At 34.2% G+C, this 23,542-nt stretch overlaps 2 protein-coding genes across 2 annotated transcripts; both read right to left on the bottom strand.

Annotated features, from left to right (window-relative positions):
- Window positions 1–3,489: 3,489 nt before the first annotated feature.
- On the bottom strand, window positions 3,490–5,773 carry LOC107922157 (polyubiquitin). The gene is made up of 2 exons (XM_016852038.2): window positions 5,531–5,773; window positions 3,490–4,871 (listed from the first exon to the last, which is right to left on the bottom strand). The coding sequence occupies exons 1-2, from the start codon at window positions 5,681–5,683 to the stop codon at window positions 3,726–3,728; spliced, it is 1,299 nt and encodes a 432-aa protein (XP_016707527.2). The 5' UTR covers window positions 5,684–5,773; the 3' UTR covers window positions 3,490–3,725.
- Window positions 5,774–21,672: 15,899 nt separating this feature from the next.
- LOC107921629 (uncharacterized) lies at window positions 21,673–23,229 on the bottom strand. The gene is made up of 2 exons (XM_016851459.1): window positions 22,842–23,229; window positions 21,673–22,010 (listed from the first exon to the last, which is right to left on the bottom strand). Exons 1-2 carry the CDS (start codon window positions 23,227–23,229, stop codon window positions 21,673–21,675), a joined length of 726 nt encoding a protein of 241 aa, XP_016706948.1.
- Window positions 23,230–23,542: the final 313 nt, after the last annotated feature.

Here is a 23,542-nt window from a genome sequence, read left to right as displayed (position 1 = left end):
TAATAAGGAGTCTTCAATCATGGTACTCTATGTGGATGGACTCCATGATTAAGTAAATTGCGAATTATCAAAACGATGTTTCTAGACATAATTGTTATTACTCGAGCCTAATTGCAGATGTCTAATTAGTCCCACCACTAGCTCAACAAATGCTTGACTAGACTTCATTTGAATTAGAAGAAAATTCTACAACTTTGGAAATAATTTAGTTGAGTCGATTTATTCGATGTGGAATTAAATTAGGTGGTCATGAGAATTGTTCAATTAGAGAATTTGATTAAAGAATTTTCTTGAAAATTAATTTGAAAAATCTAAATGATTTTTGAAAAAATTAATTTTGATCAAGTAAAATTAAATTAATCAAATTAATTAAAATTAATATGATATTTTTGGAAATTAAATTTCAAGTCAAACAATTGGCCCAATAGGTAATTGAACTTGAAAATTGGATCTTAGATTGTAAATTGGGTCCGGGAGCCCAAAATTGAGATGAAGACCAGAAAATTGGTCGAACCGGGCCTGGTATGTGAAACTGGGCTGATAATCCAACCGGTGGCAAGACTGGACTAGTCGGGTCGTCACTGGCCTAGACCAAACAGGCAGCAACCGAACTAGCTCGGGTGTTGGCAGGTGCGATGGCGGCATTCCGATGGCTAGCAAATGGTCAGCAATGATGGGTCCTTGGTGGTTAAGCAGTGGAAAAATTACACTCCTACTAGGACTTTACCAGGGAATTTGATTTCAGATTAACTATTCCAAAAATAATGTTATTTTAATTTAATATTAAATTTAATTTAATACTTATCTTAATAGTATTTTATTAATTTAATATTAAAATGATTATCTTAATTTTAATTTAATGTTTATCTTGTAGATAAATATTATATTTATTAAATTAATATAATATTTATTATAAATATGAGATTAAATTTAATATTAAAATGATTAAGATTAATTATAGTTGAACTATCTAAACTCTCCCTATATAAAGAGAGTATTGGGTCATTATTTTTCACACGCTTAAGTTAAAGAGAAAGTTGTAGAGAGAAAATTCTCTAAAGAGATTATTTCAGAAAATTTCTAGAGATATTTTTTTATTTACAACTTGGCTTAAAATTTTAGAGAAATTACCTCGTTGGTAATTTTTGTGAAAAATTTTCTGATTCGAAGCAAACCCAGACTCGCCAGATGTGAGCTTAAGTATAGCAGTGGAGACTACTCAGTCGAAGCATTCATCTTAGAAGAATCGAAAAGGTACAATTTTGATTAAGTATTTATTACTTCAAGTATCATAACCAAGTTCTTGTTTTTGAAAAAAAATTTGAAAACTTTGGTTTTTCTCTAAATTTATTTTCCGCTTCATTTTCCAAACCTGATTTTCTAACATAAAGTGTTACAGTTTGACAGAAAAGGCCTGCTCAATCCGAGGTTCATAAGACCGTATGAAATTATCTAGAGTGTTAGTCCAGTGGCTTACAAATTAATATTGCCCTCAGAACTTGAAAAGATTCACAATGTTTTTCATTTTTTAATGTTACGACAATATAGATGGGACCCTTCCCATGCGATTACTCCTGACAAGATAGAATTATAGCCTAACTTGTCGTATTTAGAAAAACTAGTCAAGATTCTAGCTCGAGAAAAAGAATTACGAAATAAACGAGTACCGTTAGTGAAAGTTTTGTGGCATCAACATGATACTGAGAAATATATGTGAGAAACCGAAGAATCTATGAGATCAGTACCCGGATCTGTTCACAGGTAAAAATTTCAAGGACAAAATTTTCGAAGGATAGAGTTGTAATAGCCCGTTTTTTAGTAGTATCAAAAACAGTGATTTCGAGACCCCAATTCCGACGAGTGAGTCCGTAAATATTATTATTTAATATTGACAAGTCAATTATAGTGTTATATTGAATTTTGATTTGATAAATTTACGAATTGAACAGTTAGCTAAAGTACAAGTGGTTCGACCCTAAAGTCAGTGGTTTTGAAAATCGGGATATCGTTAAACTGAGTCGTAAATATTTTTATTAAATATTTACAAATTTATTGTATAGGTGAATGAATTTTAGTCCAAAAATTTTAGTGATCGGATGGTTATTTAGGGTATAAAAATTAGATCGTACAAAACTATAAAAGTTAATCACTATTGAATTTTGTTAGTTAATAGGTTCAATTAATAATTGTTCAAGACCTAAGTGATAATTAGACCACTTTGATAGGGTCATGGACGGTTGGTGCACTGTTTAAAGTAATTATATGTTAAAATTAAATTAAATTTTTTTTAAAAATTAAGGAGAAGTGTGTTAAAAAATTAAAAACAATTGTCATCTTCCACCATTTCTTCCTTGCACCGTTTGAACCAAGAAAAAAAATAAGAGAGAGCAGCCATTTTTGAATGCTCCAACTTTGGCTTTGTATGGTAAGTCCTCCTAGGTCTGTTTTTCATATTTTTTTTTTATGCTTTCAATATGGTTGTAACTCGATTTAACTAAATTGTATCTCCATTTTTTAAAATTTTGAAATGTTTCATTGATGGTTTTTTATTTTTATTTTTATGTTAAATATCTTTGTTGTAAGCTTAGATTTGATTATGAATTAAATTGTAAAATAAAATTTATTAGTTTTGAGTTTAGGGACTAAAATCTAAATATGTTAAATTTAATACAAAATTTCTACAATTATGATTTCTTGAGAGTTATAAAAGGGTGGAATTGAAATTGAATTGAAAAACCAAATTAAAAGTGAAAGATATGATAGTTTCGATTTTAGAGACTAAATTGAATAAAATAAAAAATTTTAGAAAAATTGTGAAAAATAAAATTAAGTTGATATATACATTGAATAATATGTTTTAAGGTAATGGACACTGATAATTTAAAACAAATTACCGTATAGATTAAGATTTGAACCAACTAGTAGATAATCGAGAAAAAAGAAAAATTACAAATTAATCTCTGACACTACAATTGTTTCTAATCTTACCTGTATAGCTATATACAATTAGGTAATGTTTGTGGTTAAATTGTGAAATTATAATATTTGAATGTATTTTGAAATGATTATAAATTGGTACAAATGATGAGGAAACGACTCAATTGTAAAAAATTGTTCTAATATGTGTATCGAGCCCGAATAAACTTAGGATAAGATCCAAATGGAGTGCCAATATAATACAGGTTTGCATTTCAGTGCCACTATTTACACTTTGATAGATACTCATTCGTACTTCGATACCTCAATTCTTCGATGCCTACTTAATTAGTCATCTCGTAGACTAAAATATGTCAATCTCCAGCTGGTCGAATACTTCATGGATTTCTCAAAGTGGATTTAGAGAAGACGTTAATTTCTCGTGACAAAGAAAAACATCACGACTTAATTCTGTGGTCTTAAAAGAGTTGAATTTTTTAATGCAATATATTTTTATATATATAAGTAGATCTTTACATGCTTTGGAGGATTAAGATGAAAGAATTCCAAAAATGACATCCAAATATCAGAGGTTCAACGTACCAAACAGAAGTTGAAGGCATTTGAACATCGAAGTTGACGATTCATAATAGCGTCCAAAGACAAACTTAAAATATTAAAACAAAGATCTAATAGCAGTAACCCATGAAAGTTCGAAAACCACATAGCTAATAATAATCCCAGATAAGCTTCCAGACACATTATTTAAAACCAAAAAAAGGCCACCAACAACGGCAAACAATCCTTACCTAGAAACCACCGCGAAGGCGAAGGACAAGATGCAGAGTAGACTCCTTTTGGATATTATAATCAGCCAATGTCCTGCCATCTTCAAGTTGCTTGCCAGCAAATATGAGCCTTTGCTGGTCTGGTGGGATCCCTTCCTTGTCTTGAATCTTTGCCTTAAGATTGTCAATGGTGTCTGAACTTTCAACCTCTAGAGTGATAGTCTTTCCAGTAAGAGTCTTAACAAAGATCTGCATCCCACCACGCAGCCGCAACACCAAATGAAGGGTAGACTCCTTTTGGATATTGTAGTCGGCCAATGTCCTACCATCTTCGAGCTGCTTGCCAGCAAAGATGAGCCTTTGCTGGTCTGGGGGGATACCCTCCTTGTCTTGGATCTTTGCCTTCACATTGTCAATGGTATCGGAACTTTCAACCTCCAAAGTGATGGTCTTTCCGGTAAGAGTCTTTACAAAGATCTGCATACCACCCCGAAGGCGGAGAACCAAATGGAGAGTAGACTCCTTCTGGATATTATAATCGGCAAGAGTTCTTCCATCTTCAAGTTGTTTTCCAGCAAAAATCAATCTTTGTTGGTCTGGTGGGATTCCTTCTTTGTCCTGAATCTTGGCTTTCACATTGTCAATGGTATCCGAACTCTCGACCTCCAAGGTAATTGTCTTTCCAGTGAGAGTTTTGACAAAGATTTGCATGCCACCTCGAAGACGAAGTACCAGGTGGAGGGTGGACTCTTTTTGGATATTGTAATCAGCTAAGGTGCGACCATCTTCAAGCTGCTTTCCAGCAAAGATAAGCCTCTGCTGATCTGGTGGGATCCCTTCCTTGTCTTGGATCTTTGCCTTTACATTATCAATTGTGTCAGAGCTTTCAACCTCCAAGGTAATTGTCTTTCCAGTGAGAGTCTTGACAAAGATTTGCATGCCGCCACGAAGTCGAAGAACCAAGTGAAGGGTGGATTCTTTCTGAATGTTGTAGTCGGCTAGCGTGCGGCCATCCTCAAGTTGTTTGCCAGCAAATATAAGCCTCTGCTGATCCGGTGGGATCCCTTCCTTATCTTGGATCTTAGCCTTCACATTATCAATGGTGTCTGAACTCTCCACCTCGAGGGTGATGGTCTTGCCAGTGAGGGTTTTAACAAAGATTTGCATCTATTGAATCAAAATATCAAAAACAAATTAGTACCTCAATTATCAAGAGTTCAGAAAATTAGCAGAAAAACAAAGTCATAAACAATAAGTTAGAATCCAAGGCCGTCATTCATATATCAATTATTATATTTTAGCAAATTTAAAACCTGAAAATAAAATATGCAAGAATACCACCACAAGAGATGCCCTTTTTAAAATCAAACAAAACCAAGAAAATCAAAATTCACAAATAGAAAGCATAGACAGAATTTTCAAGAGCCTAAACAAATCTACCAATTTAAATTCCCAAGAACACACATCAACAGATTTAAGAATTTCAAATATTTACAACTGAATCTCAATAAACAAAGATGGTCCATTAACAGATCCACTAATAATTTAACTAATTTCAAGGAAGATATTCAACATGATTAACCAAGATCCGATTAGTTAAATTTAAAAAAAAAACCTTATACGTATAAACAATCAAATTATGAGAAGATCTATCAAAATTAAAGCAAAAAAGATTTAAAACTCATTCAAGATCCACCAACAATTCAAGACAATGAGATAACAAACAAGATACGATTTTAAAAGAAAAAAACAAATAATAATACTTAAAAGCAATAAAATTGTTAATTAAGATTGAAAAATTGAAATATAAAACAACTATGAGTTACCTTGTCAGAGTAATTGGAAAACGATTCGAAGTGTTTGAAGACGGAAGAGTCTGCCGGTGAATAGGTTGGGAGATTTAAGCCTTTCTTATAGGTGGAATTTGCCGACTTTACGACAATATTGCCAATAGTATAACCAATCAGTTCTTGCCACATTTATTTCTACCGAAGCCCACGCTGAGTTTAGTTTTTCATTCGATAAATATGGAAAATAATAAAGAAAGTAAATAGCAAAAACTTAAATATAGGCAATTATCTGGTTAAAATGTGTTATATTTACTCTTCACATCTTTGGAATTTAGTCTTTATCTTTTTATTTTTAGGAATTTAGTCCCTCTATTTTCCTCATTTCACAATTTAAGTCTAATTATTAACAATGTCAAATTATTTTGTTAACAATGACATTGTAGTGAACCTAAATTTAACAAAGTAATCTTAACAATCTTAATAATTAGACCTGAATTTTGAAAGCTAAAAAGTAGAATGACTAAATTCCTAGAATTAAAAGTATAGAAGCTAAATTTAAAATTTATGAAAAATATAGGAACTTATGGCATATTTTAACAGCATTATCTAAACTTCTATGCTATATATAGCTCCCATGTGACCATAGGTTTCTTTGGGTTAATATGAAAATTTGTCAATATATTCCATTTTCAATAATATTTTTCATTTTCCTTATGGTTCATAAATAAATTTACCACAATACTTTAATTTTATATTGAATTTTGTTGTTTTACTTTTATTTTATTGAAATTTGCCATTAAAGTTAATTTTTTATTCAATTTTTTATTCAAAATAATTTTAAGACAAATTTTAATATTTTTTATATTTTAATTTAATATTTAAAAATATAAATTAATATAACATAATATTAATATTAAATAAAATTTAAATTAGATTTAGCTATAAAAATAAAAAAATTAGTTTTAGCTATAAAAATAAAAAATTTGAAAAAAAATTCTTATTAAATTATATTTTCAAATTATCAAAATTAATATTGAGTGATAAAATTTAATTAAAAAATCAAAGTTGGTAGAAAATTTTAATAAAATTCTAAGCTTAATAGTAAATTTCAATCACATAAGAGTTGAATGGCAAATTTATTCATATTTTAAAATTTAAATAAAAGTGTTATTTTATTGAAAAACCAACTCGAACGAAAATGTTTGGACGGTTTATGGAATGCAAGCTTAAAAATTGCAGTTACCTAAAACCGAATTGAATTTTATTTTTTTATTTAATATATAATTAAATTTATTTTTATGATATAAAAATAAATGCTTTATATTTAAAATAGTGAAAATAATTTAAAAGTTCTTGAAAATTTATTGGTTTTTAGAAATATTTATGAAAAAGACTGAAATTTTATCAATTAATATTTAAAATCCTTAAAAAAGATCATTTTATCAAAATAAGTCTAAAAATTCAAAACAAAAAATTAATATGAAAAAACTGAGAATTAAATCAAGTCGAACAGAATTATGATAGACAGTTTAAAAAATCCAAAAAAAAATAAACCCAACCAAACTCACATTACCACTAGATAATATAGATGTCACATACATATAATAAGTATATGTTATAATTTACTATGGGTAACCCAAATTAAAAATGATATAATATGGTTAAGGCTTATTGAGCTTCAGTTATTATTAAAGTATGGGTCAAATATGTGTAGATACTCTAATAACCAATTTCTAATTGATGATAAACTAATTAGAAATCAAGGTTAATTTGAAAAGAGAGTCACTGTAATGACCCGATTTTTAGTGGTACCGAAAAAGGCAGTTTTAAAACCTTATTTTCGTAAATCAAGTCAATAATTATTAAATATTAATATTTACGAGGATAATATAAAAATATATATTAAAATTTGGTCTAGTAATTTTGCCGAATTAATAGTTAATTAAGGCTCAGGGACTAAATCATAAAGTGCAATCATTATAGAATTTTAATTGACCAAAGGCTTGAGGACTTGAAGTGCAATTAGTCAACGGTCCAAAATGATAACTAAACCATTTTAAAATTAGAGCTAGTGGATGATGATGCCATCTCATTAAATTAAACTAATAATTAGATTAATGAAGTAAACCATGATTAAACCAAATTAAACGAGATTAATTAAACCATAATCCAACTATATATTAAGTTAGTGAAGAAAAATGTAAAAGCTATCTTTCATCTTCATTTTCTTGTCGAAACTTGAAGAAGAAAACCTAAGGAAACTTCATACATTTGTCCATAATTTTGTAAGTGAATTCAAGCATTTTTCTTGTAATTTTTATAGATTTTGGGTCATGGAAGCTTGATTTAGCTAGCTCATATACTAAATTATGAAACTATTAAAGTTTTTGAAAGTTTTCATTGTTGATTTCTTAAAGAATTAGGCTTGAAATTGATAGATTTTAAGCCTGGAATATAAAAAGGACTATATTGTAAAGTTAATTTAGCTTATCTGGTAACTTTGTTACATTAGGGACCAAATTGAATAAATTTAAAAAATATTATGAAATTATGTTAGAAATAGAAATTATAAGGTCACGAATCAGAATATTTGAAATCAATTTTTAATTTGAGGCTAAGAATTGAAAGTTATGACTATCCCCAGTTCAGGGACTAAATTGAATAAAATGTAAAATTTTGGGGATATTAAAAAATTGAGTTCATATAAATTCATACATACCAAGGCACAAAATAGAATTTTTGGTATTGATTGATAATATCAAATGATTATTTAGATCAAGAACCGGATCAAAGTGGAGTTGATTAGGGAAAAACAAAAATTGTGGATTAGCCCTTGAAGCATCCACTTTATGTATTTTGAACAGGTAAGTTCAAATAGGACTTACTACTATATTTTATTTTATGCTTGAACTTATCTATATGTTAGATTTAAATAGAATTTAGTGAATTTGGCACATATGGTTTAAATTGGATTGGATTGAAAATATTGGCTATTATGAATTAGCACGGGGATACAAATATAAAAATTGAATGTTACAGGACTTGCAAATGAAATTTGTAACCTGGTACAAGTATTCGTAATGATATATATAAATGAGACTCGTTGAACTTAGTAAAGGCGAGAATACATATGGCATGTCATTAGAGTTATTCGCGCATTTGATCAATGTGACACCCCAAACCCAGCCGGGATGGTCCGACCCGAATTTCGAGCGACACATTAGCCACTGAGGTGACTCTCCAAAAAACTACCACAAATCACACCAACCATCCATACTCACCATATATATACAGAAGATTTCATGGAAGCAATTAGTCTTAAAAGCATGCTTTTCTAAATCAAGCAATAAGTCATATAATAAGCGGAATAAGGCGTACCTGAATTTCGGCAGGTTCTATTAGCTACAAAATGTCTCATTAGTTCATATAAGCAGTATCATATAATTTAAGCAGTAGATTCAACCAAACAGGAAAACACGGAGATTAAAAAGTCTCAAAAATTAAACAGTTCGAAAAGTCTATTTACAACCCTCGAAAAAAAATTTATAAATTGTCCAAAACTATCTAAGTCCCATTCTAAGTCTCTAGCTCGAGAATGTCCCACATTGCCTTCTTGGAGTTTTATAAGCTCGACGCACATACTGTAGAAAGAAAGTTTGTGGATGGATCACTAAACTGCCACCCTCCTCGCTATTCCTTGCACTACTTATCTAAAAGGGAAAAGAAAATAAAGGGATGAGCTTGGGAAAGCACAGTGAATACACATCCGTACAACACAAGAAAACACATCAATAATTCATATACTAAACAACTGACTTACAGGCATATCACATATAATAGTTCGCACATAAACAATTTTACATGTAAGTGATTCGCATACAATCAGTTCCCATGTCATTAATTCATATATAATCAACCTTATTTAGTTTAGTGATATATAGGCAATTGGTGAAAAGGAAACATAATTAAATAATATACTCATTGGATAAACAGATCTCCTAAAACACACCCTAAGACTCACAAAGTAACTCAAATCTCCATACAAGTGTAGCACGAATGCTCGCACTCTCCAAAAAACACACCCTTGCGATCCCCGGTGAATGGAGCATTGCTCGACATTCCCTTATTTCTCCATCAAATCACCGGGCCACAATGCCCTATCACATAATATGGGTGAGCACTCACAACCCTATGGCATGCCAACTATATCCAATGGTTCCAAAAATTCACAATGCCAACATATCATAGTAATACACATTTACAGATCACGTCACTTTAGGCTCACAATTTTAACAGAGCTCGCAGTACCACAACATGTCATAATATAGTTCACAAAGCATTAAGCTCGCATATATAGAACATCAAGCATAAAATAACAGGGTTCACATATGACATATGTTCGCATGAAACGTGGGTTTTCATAATATTATAGGTACACACAACATAGTAGATTTAAAGTTCGCACACCATCTGTATACATTTATATATTAAATAATACAATAACCCATTTAGTGCAAAGATATGTATATATATTATTTATAAAGAAAGTTGTGCATGCATTGATTGCACAAAACCCTTTTACATCATGATTATCTATTCTATAAGTATTTGTACACATTTAACTAAATAATACACATATATATTGTATATAATAAAACCATCGCTTGCATTTGTAATATATGGCAGAACCTCTTTTTCAACATGTATATATATTATATAAATTAAAACCCACAACACCTATATATATAATGTATATTATATTTTGCAACAATTATATCACAAAGCTTTAAACATGGAGTTCGCGCTCACCTATAGGCTTGTACAATTTAAAAGCACAGTTTACAGATCATAACTCAGAGCTCGCATCAAATTACAACAGGGTTCGCATGAAAATATAACAGGGCTCATATGTACATGTCAGGGTTTACACATTAAATAAAAGGGTTCGCACATCTTACTTGACTTCCAATTGTGCGCGACCTCGTTTTCAAGTGCAGTACACAGAGTACTCACCTTAGTTTACTACAACATAAACTACATGACCTTCTACTTGCCTTTTTCTCTACTTGTCGATGCTCCACCAGTGTTCTCAGCTTCACACAAAAACATACACATTATTTACCATTTGAAATAGTTTAACACTTATTCTACTCAACTACAACTCATGACCTACGCAATCTCTACTGGACTCATACAGTATATTTACTTATCCTATTTACTATCTTTTAACCTTCTTATCTCATAGGTATTAACAGATCTAAGCTTATTAACTAAGCGTGATCTAACTCAACTCTTATCTTTCAAAACGATTATTGTTCATCATCTTCCTCAAAAACACAGTCAAACAGTTTATGCATTTTCTAGAAAAATATTGTTAAATCTGATCGTAAAACCTCTTGATCTCTTCAAACTCATTTGAAAATCATTCGAAAATCATTTTAAAGAACATGTACGAGCTTTGTCAACCTTGATCCAGCACCTCTGTTTCAAGTTTAGCTTCTTCTAGGATAAGAGATACGTAAGACTCTTCTGATCGATGTAGATAACATACCTCTCACTTGATAGTACTAGAAAGAACATATGTTTTCTCCCTACTTATTGATTAATTTGTCCCCATTTAGTTATCTTTAGCACATATTTTAGCATTTTCAGTTCAGTAAATTGCATTTTATAACTCAATAGATCTTAGCCTATTTATCCCTAATTTTGTCATGTTTTGGTACCGTTGTCACTGCATGAGTATTTCCAGATTGCGCCTAAAATTTTCACTGCACCTGGCAGCTATCCGGATAAGAAAAAAAATGTGTGAGCTATCCAGTCTGGTATAACCAACTTGTACGTATAGAGGCAGCATGATTCTGATGAAAGGACACTTGTGCTATTTGGAAGAATATAAATATTCACGTGAAAAGGAAAAAAAGGGAGGCTGTTTTGGGGGGTATTATCTTCTTCAACCTATCTTTTGAAACTTTTCAGCTATGGCGGCTTAAGTCTCCTACGAGTGAACCGACGTAAAAGGGACACAGATAACTACTCTCACAATTTATCTCGTTTTTATCTATTTATTTCACTGACATTGATAAACAAAAGACAACCATCCTCGTGGGATCGATATCCAATAGACTCATATATGTCTACTATACTTGTATCGATAGTGTACGCTTGCACATTATTACTGTGACGTTAAACAGCCGATCAAGTTTTGGCGTCGTTACCGGGGAAGGCGTTTGTTTGATATTTATTTTTGTTTTTGCACTTTGTTTTTTTATTATATAATATTTAGTTGCCACTAACTTGTTTTCTTTTTGTTCTATTTTTATATTTTATTTTAGGTGTTTGATGACCCGAAGCAATTTAAAGTTTATTGTCGATTTTGGTCTAGAAATTGAAAGAACCGTTCGAATGAGACTTCAAGAATAAAGGAATATGGCTTTACCAAGAAAAAATGAAGCTATACCCCAGGTGCAGCACCAAAATGCTAATGACCCACCATTGTCGCAAGATGCTCAAATACAAAACAGGACTATACGAAACTTAGTAGTACCTGTCTTGGATGACTTACAACAAGGAGTTGTTAGGCCAGCAATCCAAGCTGGGAATTTTGAACTCAAGCCAGTAATGTTTCAAATGTTGAATTCTAATGGGAAATATGCTGGACTGCAACATGAAGATGCACGAGAACATCTTAAATAATTTTTATTGATTTGAGCTTCATTTAGTCAACAAGGCACTCCTGATGACGCTTTGAAGATGCAATTATTTACTTATTCCTTACAGGGAAGAGCTCGTACTTGGTTCATTAGGCTACCTGCCAGATTAATTACTTCTTGGAATGCACTAGCAACACAGTTTGTTTTGCGCTTTAACCCGCCGACAATGAATGCTTGCCTCCGAAATGATATTACAGCTTATCATCAACTGAATGATGAGAATCTTTATACTATATAGGAACGTTATAAATCTTTGCTTTGATGTTACCTCATGCACGACATTTGACAGGAAAAACAAATTGAAATTTTCTATAATTGCCTGAATTCACACATGAGGAATCTTGTTGACGTATCAGCTAATAGTCCTTTGCTAGATTGTACTTATAAGGATGCTGTTGGAATTCTTGAGAGAATTGCTCAGAATGATTATCAATATCCTATTTCTAAAGCTGCACAAGCAAAAGCTACTCCGAGAGTTATTAAATTGGACATAATATCTGCACTTAGTGCTCAAGTTTCTTCTCTGGAAAATATGATAAAAAATGCAAGGGACTAGTGACGTTGCACCTATACAAGTCACTCAACAAGTTGATGTTCCTTCCTTTTTTTGTGAGATTTGTAGTGACAACCATAGCTATAAAAATTGTCCACAACATGCAGAGAATACCTTTTATGTCAGTAACATCCACAACAATTCTTATGGCAACTCTTATAATAATTTTGCACGCAATCAACAATTTTGGGAAACTCAGACTGTTAGACAAAATGCTGCGACATTCCGATATGGGAATATATCTACTCAAGGAAATTATAATCTAAGACAAGGGAATTACAATCAACAATAGCAGAACTACAATCAACACGGTCAGATGCATCTACAACAAAGCTAGATGCATCTACACCAGAATCAGATGCAGCCACAACACTCTTCAATACCGAATCAACATGTTCAAGGACATTGACAACAATAGTACATGCAAGCTTCTCCTTCTGACCGTTAGCAGCTCTTGAGGCATTAATGTGGGAGCATATTACTCACACAGAACCTATTATGAAAGGGAATTCATCTTCTATTCGGGCGTTGGAGGCACAATTAGGACAACTTTCTTCGAATCTAAATACTCGACCACACGGCACACTACCTAGTGACACGGGAAATCCCAGTCTGAGGGGGAAAGAACACTGCAAGGCTATCACTCTGAGGAGTGGTAAACAAACTGTCGAGTCGATTACGGATTCTACTATAGCACATTAAGATACTGGTGAAGTGATCCCTGGTGAGAAGGTTGAACTTGAAGAGCTTGTCGATGTACTAGACAAAGAAGTTCTACAAATTGTCACTCATATGCCTAATGTCCGACCCTCGAAACTATTGACGTAATGAAAGGTGTCGACACAATCAGATGTATCTCCACATTTACCTTTTCCACAAAGATTCAGGAAGAATGAGTAAGATAAGAAGTACCAACAATTCCTGAACACACTGAAGCAACTTCAGGTCAATATTCCATTCGTAGACACTCTTGTGCAAATTCTGAATTTTGGGAAATTTATGAAGGAGCTCTTGTCTAAAAAGAAGAAGAAGCTCAGTGATATTGAAACTATTGTACTCACAGAAGGCTGTAGTGTCATTTTGACAAATAAGTTGCCCCCCAAAATGAAAGATCATGGGAGTTTTACTATCCCATGTTCAATTGGCAACCACTATTTGGGCAAGGCCTTTATGCGACTTGGGGGCTAGCATCAACCTAATGTCACTATCTACTTTCAGAAAGTTGGGAATTAGTCACATGAAAGCTACTTCACTGACATTGCAACTAGCAGATCAATCATTGGCTCAACCTGAAGGGCAAATCAAAGACATCTCAGTTTGTGTGGATAAATTCATTTTTCCGGTTGATTTTATCATACTTGACTGCGAGGCAAACAAAGAGGTTCCCACAATCTTGGGATGACCATTTTTAGCCACCGAATGAACCCTTATTGATGTTTACAAATGTGAACTGACCATGCGACTTAATGATGAGCACGTTACCTTCAGTATTTTTGAATCTATTCAATGTAAGGATAAAGAAGAATGTCATACTGTCGACATTCTAGATGATCTAATTGAGGAAGAATTTAATGACCAAAGCACAATACTTTCCGCGGAGTTTGCAGTGATATCTGATGATGAATTCTTAAATGATTGTGACAACATGGTTGAAGTGAATAATATTGAACTCAGGCATGGATGGCAGATTGAATCCTTAGACTTAGCCAACAGAACAGCTCCAATTTTCAAGCCATCTATTGATGAAGCTCCTACTCTGGAATTGAAACCACTACCTATTTATCTTAAATACGTCTTTCTTGGTACTAACAATACTCTCCCAGTTATTGTCTCCGCAACACTGGATGTAACTCAAGAAGAGAAATTCATCCATATTCTTAAGCAACATAAATGAGTTATTGCTTGGAGTATTGCCAATATTCGAGACATTAGTCTATCTTTTTGCATGCATAAGATTAAGTTGGAGGATAAAGGAAAGCAATTGATTAAGCAACAAAGAAAATTAAACGAGAAGATGAAAGAAATTGTTAAGAAAAAAATTATAAAATGGTTTAATGCTAAAATTATTTACCCTATTTCTAATAGCAACTAGGTAAGTCCAGTGCAATGCGTTCCTAAAATGAGTGGCATTACTGTGGTTAACAACGACAAAGATGAATTAATTCCTACATACATTCCTACGAAATGGCGAGTCTGTATGGATTATCTCAAACTTAATGCTGCCACAAGGAAAGACCACTTCTCACTTCCTTTTATTGACCAAATGTTGGATGGGCTTACTGGAAGAGCCTATTACTGCTTTTTAGACGGCTATTCTGGGTACAATAAAATTTCTATTGCATCGAAAGATCAGGAGCAAACAACTTTCACCTGTCCCTTTGGTACTTTCTTTTCACCGTATGTTTTTCGGTCTTTGCAATGTACCAGCGACATTTCAAAGGTGCATGATGGCAATATTCTCATATATGATTGAAGATTCTTTAGAGGTTTTTATGGATGATTTCTCTGTCTATGGGAATAATTTTGATCATTGTGCTGACAATTTGGATAAAGTATTAAAGTGATGTGAAGACACACATCTTGTTCTAAATTGGGAAAAATGTCATTTCATGGCAACTAAAAGCATTATGTTAGGCCATCGCATCTCTAGTCAAGGCATTCAAGTAGACAAAGCTAAAGTAGAAATCATTGAGAAATTACCTCCACTGACAAATGTGAAAGGTATTCACAGTTTTCTTGGGCATACGGGGTTTTTCCGAAGATTTATTAGAGGTTTCTTGAAAATTGAAAAACCCTTATGCACATTGCTGGAACAGAATCGAAAATTCTTCTTTGATGATGCATGTATGGATGCATTTATTCAATTAAAGAAGTAGCTAGTAAATGCATCTATTGTCATTGCACCAGATTGATCTCAACCTTTTAAAGTTATGTGCGATGCAAGCGACTTTGCTGTGGGTGTTGTTCTAGGACAATGCAAGGGAAAAATATTTCACGCCATCTATTATGCCAGCAAAACTCTTACAGAGGCTCAAATCAATCATACCACTATAGAGAAAGAATTTTTGGCTGTAATCTTTGCTTTCAACAAGTTTTGCTCTTATCTTGTCGGCGCAAAGGTTACCGTATTTATTGATTACTCGGCATTGAGATATCTTTTTGCAAAGAATGATACAAAACCAAGACTGATACATTGGATCTTATTATTACAAGAATTTGACATCGAGATAAAAGACCGCAAAGGTTCAGGAATCAAGTTGCAGACTATATGTCTCGATTGAAAGTTGGCAACGAATATGGAAACATACTTCAAATTGTCAACGTATTCTCAGATGAGAAGTTATTTGCTGTAGATGCAATCCTTGGTATGCGAATTTGGTTAATTATCTAGTGTGTGGAAAAATCCCATTGGGTGTTACAGGCCATAGAAAAGAAAGATTTTTCGTGAAGTAGTGAAGTATCATTGGAACAAGGTATGCAATGACAACATCATTCGGCATTGTGTTCCAGAAGAGGAGATGCTTTCAATCCTGAAGCACTGTCATGATGCTCCTTATGGAGGTCATTTCGGTGGCATGCGAACTGTTGCTAAGGTTCTCCAATCAGGATTCTACTGGCCTTCATTATTCAAAGGCGCCCTCAATTTTGTGAATCAATGTTATAGGTGTTAGCACATTGGTTTTATATCCTGATGCAATGAAATATTGCAGCAGCCAATTATGGAGGTTAAATTGTTTGATATTTGGGGTATGGATTTTATGGGACCATTTCCAAGTTTATTTAGAAATATTTATATATTAGTAGTTGTTGACTACGTCTCAAAATGGGTTGAAGCTATTGCAGTCCTAAAGGATGATGCAATGACAGTGCTTAAATTTTTTCACAAGCATATACTAACCCGCTTTAGCACACCAAAGCCATTTATTAGTCATCAGGGTACACACTTTCATTGTAACCAAGTGGCAGCCTCACTAAAGAGATATGGAGTTAATCATAGAATGGCTATTTATCATCCACAAACTAATGGACAAGTCGAAGTATCGAATCGATAAATTAAAAATATTCTTGAGAAGGTTATAAACCCTTCGAAGAAAGATTGGTCTTCCAAACTGGATGATGATTTATGGGCATTGCAGACAGCATACAGAACTTCATTAAGGATGTCGCCGTATCAATTGGTTTTTGGGAAACCATGTCACTTGTCAGTTGAACTGGAGCACAAAACAATGTGAGTAATTAAGCAAGTGAACATGGACTGTGAAGCTGTTGGATATCACTAACTAGAGGAGATTAGGTGAAATGCCTATGAAAATGCTTTAATTTACAAGGAAAAGACCAAATGATGGCATGACAGAATTATTTTGCAACGACAATTTATAGCGGGCCAACAAGTTTTATTATTCAATTCTACACTGAAATTGCACCTGGGTAAATTGCACTCATGTTGGTCTGGACCTTTCGAAGTTGTCAAAGTATTTCCTCATGGTGCAGTCACAATCAGATATTTATATGATGGGACACCAGTTCAAAGTGAATGGACAGCGGTTGAAACACTATTTTGGGAATAATAATCAAAAGCAGGTAGAGACCGTTAAATTGGTCAAAAAAATTTAATTTTTATTGAAATTATCATTATGTGATTTTATTTTATTTTATTTTTTGTGTTTGTTCAAGTTTCTTTTACTTTTTTTTGCAAAAAAATTAGGTACCATTGTCGACACACTTGGACTTTATTGTCAACGCACTTCGTACTATTTTACTATCACTTATGACTCATAAAGAATGAGGGCATATTAGAAATTTTAGATCCTACCATTTGATCAAAAGTGACCTAGCCGTCTGATCTGTTTGAGCGGGCACAATTCTCATTGGACATATTTATTCTCGCCACCTTTATATCCCTTCACAAAAGTCACACTTTTCCATATTCTTCTTTCACTCGCTATAAACCCCCTCTCTACTGTGTCGACTATAACACATACAAAGCAGTCATTTTTATTCACTTTCTCTTCCCCAAGCTCGTACCTTTACAACTTTAAACTGTCTTCACTCAAAAAAAATATGGCAAGAATGAGAGGATCAGTCAAGAAAGCCACCAAGTCTATTGAAGAACTCTCATCCTCTGCAATTACAGTTCATAAATCGGAATCCTCCATGCCAACGGAGAAAAAAAAGCCGATGATCTTTTTAGCGAAAGCGGCCAAGGCCAGGTTTCAAGACAAAATTTTGAAGCGAAACTTTCACCCAGAACAGGGCATTCTCCTTTTACAACAGCAAGAATTGGGCAACCAAGTCTACAAAAAAATCTCTAAGTTGAAGTGGGAGACTTTCTACACTTATCCTAGAAGCTATTCTCCTTCATTGGTACGTGAGTTTTACGCTAACCTTTATGACCATGAGTTAGAGTTCATATTTTTTCGAGAAGGTTTAATCCCATGGAATGCTAAAAAAATCAATAAGCTGTGCAACACTAAAGTGGATGTAGATGAACATTGAACACTCCGAGCTCATTGAGGGTATCACAAATGACAGAAAAGACCTATTGGTGAAGAATTTATGTGTCGAAGAAGTATTGTGGACGGGTTCACATCAAGGGAATTATATGATGCACCGACGCTTCCTAACACTGCAAAGTAAAATATGGTTTCATTTTGTCAACTGTCGGCTACAACCGTATACTCACAGCACCACAGTCACCCTTGATAGAATGTGTCTGATACATTTAATTGTTAAGGGCAGAAAAATTGATGTTGGCGCAATACTCCACTAGGAAATTACTGACTGCACCGCAAGGCAAACTGGAATTTTGGTTATCCCATTGTTTGTAATGCTATTGTGCCAATAGAAAAGGATTGTGCCTCGTGATGATGAAAAATTCATGGAGAATAAGGGCCCGATTAATGATGCCTCTATTAAAAAATGACTCGTGGTAAAGATACGCCGACAATAAAGGAGCCAGAGATAAGCAAGAAGATGAAGGGCAAAACCAAGGTAGAAAGCAAGAGAACAAACCTAACTGTAGAGACATCATTGTTGCACAGAATGAAGCATATCGAGAAGTTGACCAATTCCATCAATAATAAGCAAATTAGGCTTGTCGCTACAATAGAGGATATAGACAAATCACAAAATTTGTTATATGCTTATATCAAGGCCTAGAACAACTCTATTGTAGCCGCATTAAGTCAGTTAAGCCCGGTCCTACTCCCAAAATTTCTAGTGTTCCCACCAATCATCCGAGATTATGAACTCTCATCCGATAATGGTGACTTAGGGGACCGAGATAGATCGGTGGCATCCCTGCCCATTGTGTAGGTCTTTGTTGATGAGAAAAAAGAGGAATCAAGGGACATTGAGGCGTGCATGCAAGGGATTGATAGTCTGGTCGAGGGTGACTTCATTGCTAGTCAAGAGGAGCTTGCTGTTGAGAAGGAAGTTGTTTTTGGAGAGGAGGAAGTCCTTATTGTAGATGTCAACGAGAAGGACGAGGAAAAAGATGCTGAGAAAGAATCTACTCAGAACATTGTCACTGTACCTAAGTTTCTAGGTGCAACTACTAATAACTTGGAGCGAGATGGAGCAAGATGGAGCTAGACTGGCGAAAGCTGCAGAGGAAGCAACTGATGATGCCGAGGCAAAGTCGGAACCTGAGGAGTATCCGAGAAATGTGCGAAGCCCAAAGAAAAGAAGAGAAAGCGCTCCAAAGACAAAAAGCACAAGAAGGAGGAGAAAAAGAGGAGGAAGAATAAACATTGTGCATCCACATCTGTGGTTAAGGAAAACTGAGTTAGTTTATTTTCAATTTTTTTAGCTGTAGTGTTCATGCATTACACGTAGCTGTAATTTTTATTTTGTTAGTGGTCGTTGCATTTCTATTGTCATTGCATTTAATTTTAGTGCATTGAGGACAATGCAAACTTTAAGTTTGGGGGAATGCATATGGGGTTTGGAAATACACCTACATTTCAAAAAAAATTGAGTTTAATGAAGCATGCAAGGTTTATTTGTGGTTAATGCAAATGTGTTTGAAAATTTTTGTTACATTCAATGCTTAATTCTTGAATCATGTGAATTATCAATAAATGAATTGGATAACTTTGACTGAATGTTGTATCTTCAATTCTTCGATGAATGATTTAGGTTGTATTAGTAATGGATGACTAGTAGCATTTATTAAATCTTGAATGAATCTGCCTTTTACAGCTACTTATATGTATAGTTATGAATAAGAGACACTCTAAAGTGGGTGTATTGTGAAATGTTAAAGAGGAAACACTCCAATGCAAGTGTTAGAAAAATGAATCTGGCCAAAGGCTGTCGCTGCATGAGCGTGTATCGGCGCAATTACGTACTCTCTAGGGGTTTGTTATACTCCATCATTACTTCTCAGGAATAAGGGTATAGTAATGCAACGATATCCCTTATTCATAAAAAAAGAGAGGCATATATTAATGATCTTCATAGATACTTAGTATTGTACAATAAATGATGTATTAGTAGATAGAATTTAGGATTTGAAGCATGATGTGTATTGTCAATGCAATATTCTGTCATCTGAATGTGACTCATTCATTGGGATTTTAGGTGATTCAAGTTGCTAGAATGATCATTTTCCTTAGTGAATTATTGTGTAGCCTTGCTAGTTTCTGTTTTATTTGAGGACAAGTAAAAACTCAAGTTTGGGGTGTGTGATAATACTAGAAAGAACATATGTTTTCTCTTTACTTATTGGTTAATTTGTCCCCATTTAGTTATCGTTAGCACATATTTTAGCATTTTCAGTTCAGTAAATTGCATTTTATAACTCAGTGGATCTTAGCCTATTTATCCTTAATTTTTTCATGATTTGGTACCAATGTCACTGCATGAGTATTTCCAAATTACGCCTAGAATTTTTATCGCACCTGACAACTGTCTGGATAAGAACAAAAAAGTGTGAGTTGTCCAGTTTGGTATAACCAACTTGTACATAAAGAGGCAGCATGACTCTGATGAAAAGACACCTGTGCTATTTGGAAGAATGTATATTTACGTGAAAAGGAAAAAAAGGGAGGCCTTTTGGGGGTATTATCTTTTTCCACCTATTTTTTAAAGCTTTTCGGCTATAGCGGCTTAAGTTTCCTATGGGTGAACCAACGTGAAAGGGACGTAGATCAGCTACTAACGAGGAGCCCTGAGTGCGACACAAGAGGGAATAGAGAGATTCAAGTCGATATTTTTTAGGAATAGTATTCTCCACTTGTTTCTTTTATATTTCTTTTCTAACGGTGGTGATTACTTTCTATTTCATGTTTGTACAAAAGTACACATGATATCTAGGTTAAATGTTATTTTATTCAATCTTGTGTCTACTGTTTAATCTCTGGGTCTAAATGTTTTTAGCATGGAAGTGTTATAGCAGTCACTGACACTGGAAAGTGCAGCAACAATTGAAGCCAACAAGCATGACAACGAAAGTTGCTTGAGGATTAGAGGAATTTAATCCACTTGTTCTTAATAGTGTTCCATTGCCATCATCGAAAGGTGTGGTTAATGTGTATGTTTAAGTTTTAGATTAAATATAAAATTTAAGCTTGGTAAGATATTCATTGCAATTTAATGTATCGACAATCACCAATCCTTTTATACCTTGTGAGCACTTAGTATTCTGTTGAATATTCACGTTGGGGATCCCAGTTTATCGTTATCATATTTTATCTTATTGTTTTCAAGTTATTGCTTTGACAACTACTCTCACAATTTATCTCGTTTCTATCTATTTATTGCACTGACATTGATAGACAAAAGACAACCATCCTCATGGGATCGATATCCGACAAACTCATATTTGTCTACTATACTTGCATCAACAGTGTAAGCTTACACATTATTGTTGTGACGTTAAACAGCTAATCATCACCATAAAGATAGTGACATCAAACCTTGAGTGCAAAGACCACAGTAGCTAACTCTAAATCATGGGTTGGGTAATTACGCTCATGTGGCCTCAGCTGTCCCGAAGCATATGCTACCAGCTTCCCATCCTGCATTAATACATATCCGAGTCCCTTGTACGATTCATCACTATAGACAACGTACTCTTTCTTAGACTCAGGTTGAACCAACACTGGCGCCTTGATCAACACTGTCTTCAACTTATCAAAACATCTTTGTCTTTCCTCAGTCCACTCAAATGGCATATTCTTCTGAAGTAGCTTCGTTAAGGGTGCAGTTATAATGGATAACCCTTTAACGAATTTACGATAGTACCCCGCTAATCCCAAAAAACTGCAGACCTCAGTAACACTCTTTGGCTGCTTCCATTCTAGAATAGCCTAAACCTTCTTCGGATCCACATGAATCCTATCAGAAGACACCACATGCCTGAGAAACGTCACTTCTCGAAGCCAAAACTCGCACTTACTTAACTTCGCATACAACTACTTATCTTGCAAAATCTGAAGTGCAACCCATAGATTTGCATCATGATCATCCTCACTACGAGAATACACGAGAAAATCATCTATAAAGACAGCTACAAACTAATCTAGATACGAGTGAAAAACTCGATTCATCAGGTCCATGAACGCTACAGGTTTATTCATCAATCAAAATGACATAACCAAGAACTCGTAATGCCCATACCGGGTCCTGAATGCAGTCTTTAAGACATCAGCCTCTTTCACCTTAAGTTGATAATACCCAGACCACAAATCAATCTTCAAAAACACCGTCGCTCCCCTGAATTGATCAAATAAGTCATCAATACGAGGCAACGGATACTTATTCTTGATAGTTAACTTGTTCAACTATCGATAATCAATACACAACCTCAAGGTCCATCTTTCTTCTTTACAAATAACACCGAGCACCCCAAGGCGATACACTTGGTCAAATAAACCTTCGATCAAACAACTCTTACAACTAGATCTTATCCCTTTGAGTTCTTTTGGTGCCATGTGATAAGGTGCAATGGACACCAGTGCAGTACTAGGATAAACCTCAATACCAAACTCAACTTCTTAATCTGGCGGCAAACTAAGTAACTCATCTGGAAAAACGTTAGGAAAACCCTTCACTGTGCAGATATCCAGAACTCCCTAACCTTTACTCCTAGAATTTAGCACGTAAGCTAAGTAAGCTTCATAACCTTTACTCATTAGCTTATCAACCTTAGTCGTGGACACCGCATTAGAGCAGAATTCGGGTCTCTCTCCCACGACTACAATCTCCAATCCAACCTCAAATCTCAAAGTAAGATGCTTCGTCTCGAAACTGATCTTTACCCCATGCTTGGTCAACCAATCCATTCTGAGAATTATGTCAAACCCACGAAATAGCAGCTTCATCAAATCCACAAGGAAAGTGTTTCCTTGTACAGCCAATAGACACCTTCGATAAACCCGATCAACCAAAACACTTCCTCCTAGCAAACTCGTTACTACCATTCCTTGCCCAATGGTCTCTACTAGAATCCCCAACTCATTTACCATATTGTTCACAATATATGAATGAGTAGAACCCGGATCTATCAACGAAAATAAAGAGAAGGATTTCAGTAGAAAGGTACCTACTATCACGTCCGTCGTTGAGCGCTCTCACGGCTCTTTTACAGGATAAACACAAGTAAATCCACCTATCTTAGTTGGTGCAGCTACAGTATGGGCGATAGATCTCTAACCCGTTAGTCTCGCATTACCACCATGACCTTTTTCTTGCTTTTGTCTCTACTCGCTGATGCTCCACTAGTGTTCTCATCTTCGCACAAAAACATACGCATTACTTACCGTTCGAAATATTTTAACA

The sequence above is a fragment of the Gossypium hirsutum genome, chromosome D01 (genome assembly GCF_007990345.1).
Source record: "Gossypium hirsutum isolate 1008001.06 chromosome D01, Gossypium_hirsutum_v2.1, whole genome shotgun sequence".
Classification (NCBI taxonomy): domain Eukaryota; kingdom Viridiplantae; phylum Streptophyta; class Magnoliopsida; order Malvales; family Malvaceae; genus Gossypium; species Gossypium hirsutum.
This window is presented reverse-complemented; position numbering and strand designations above follow the sequence as displayed.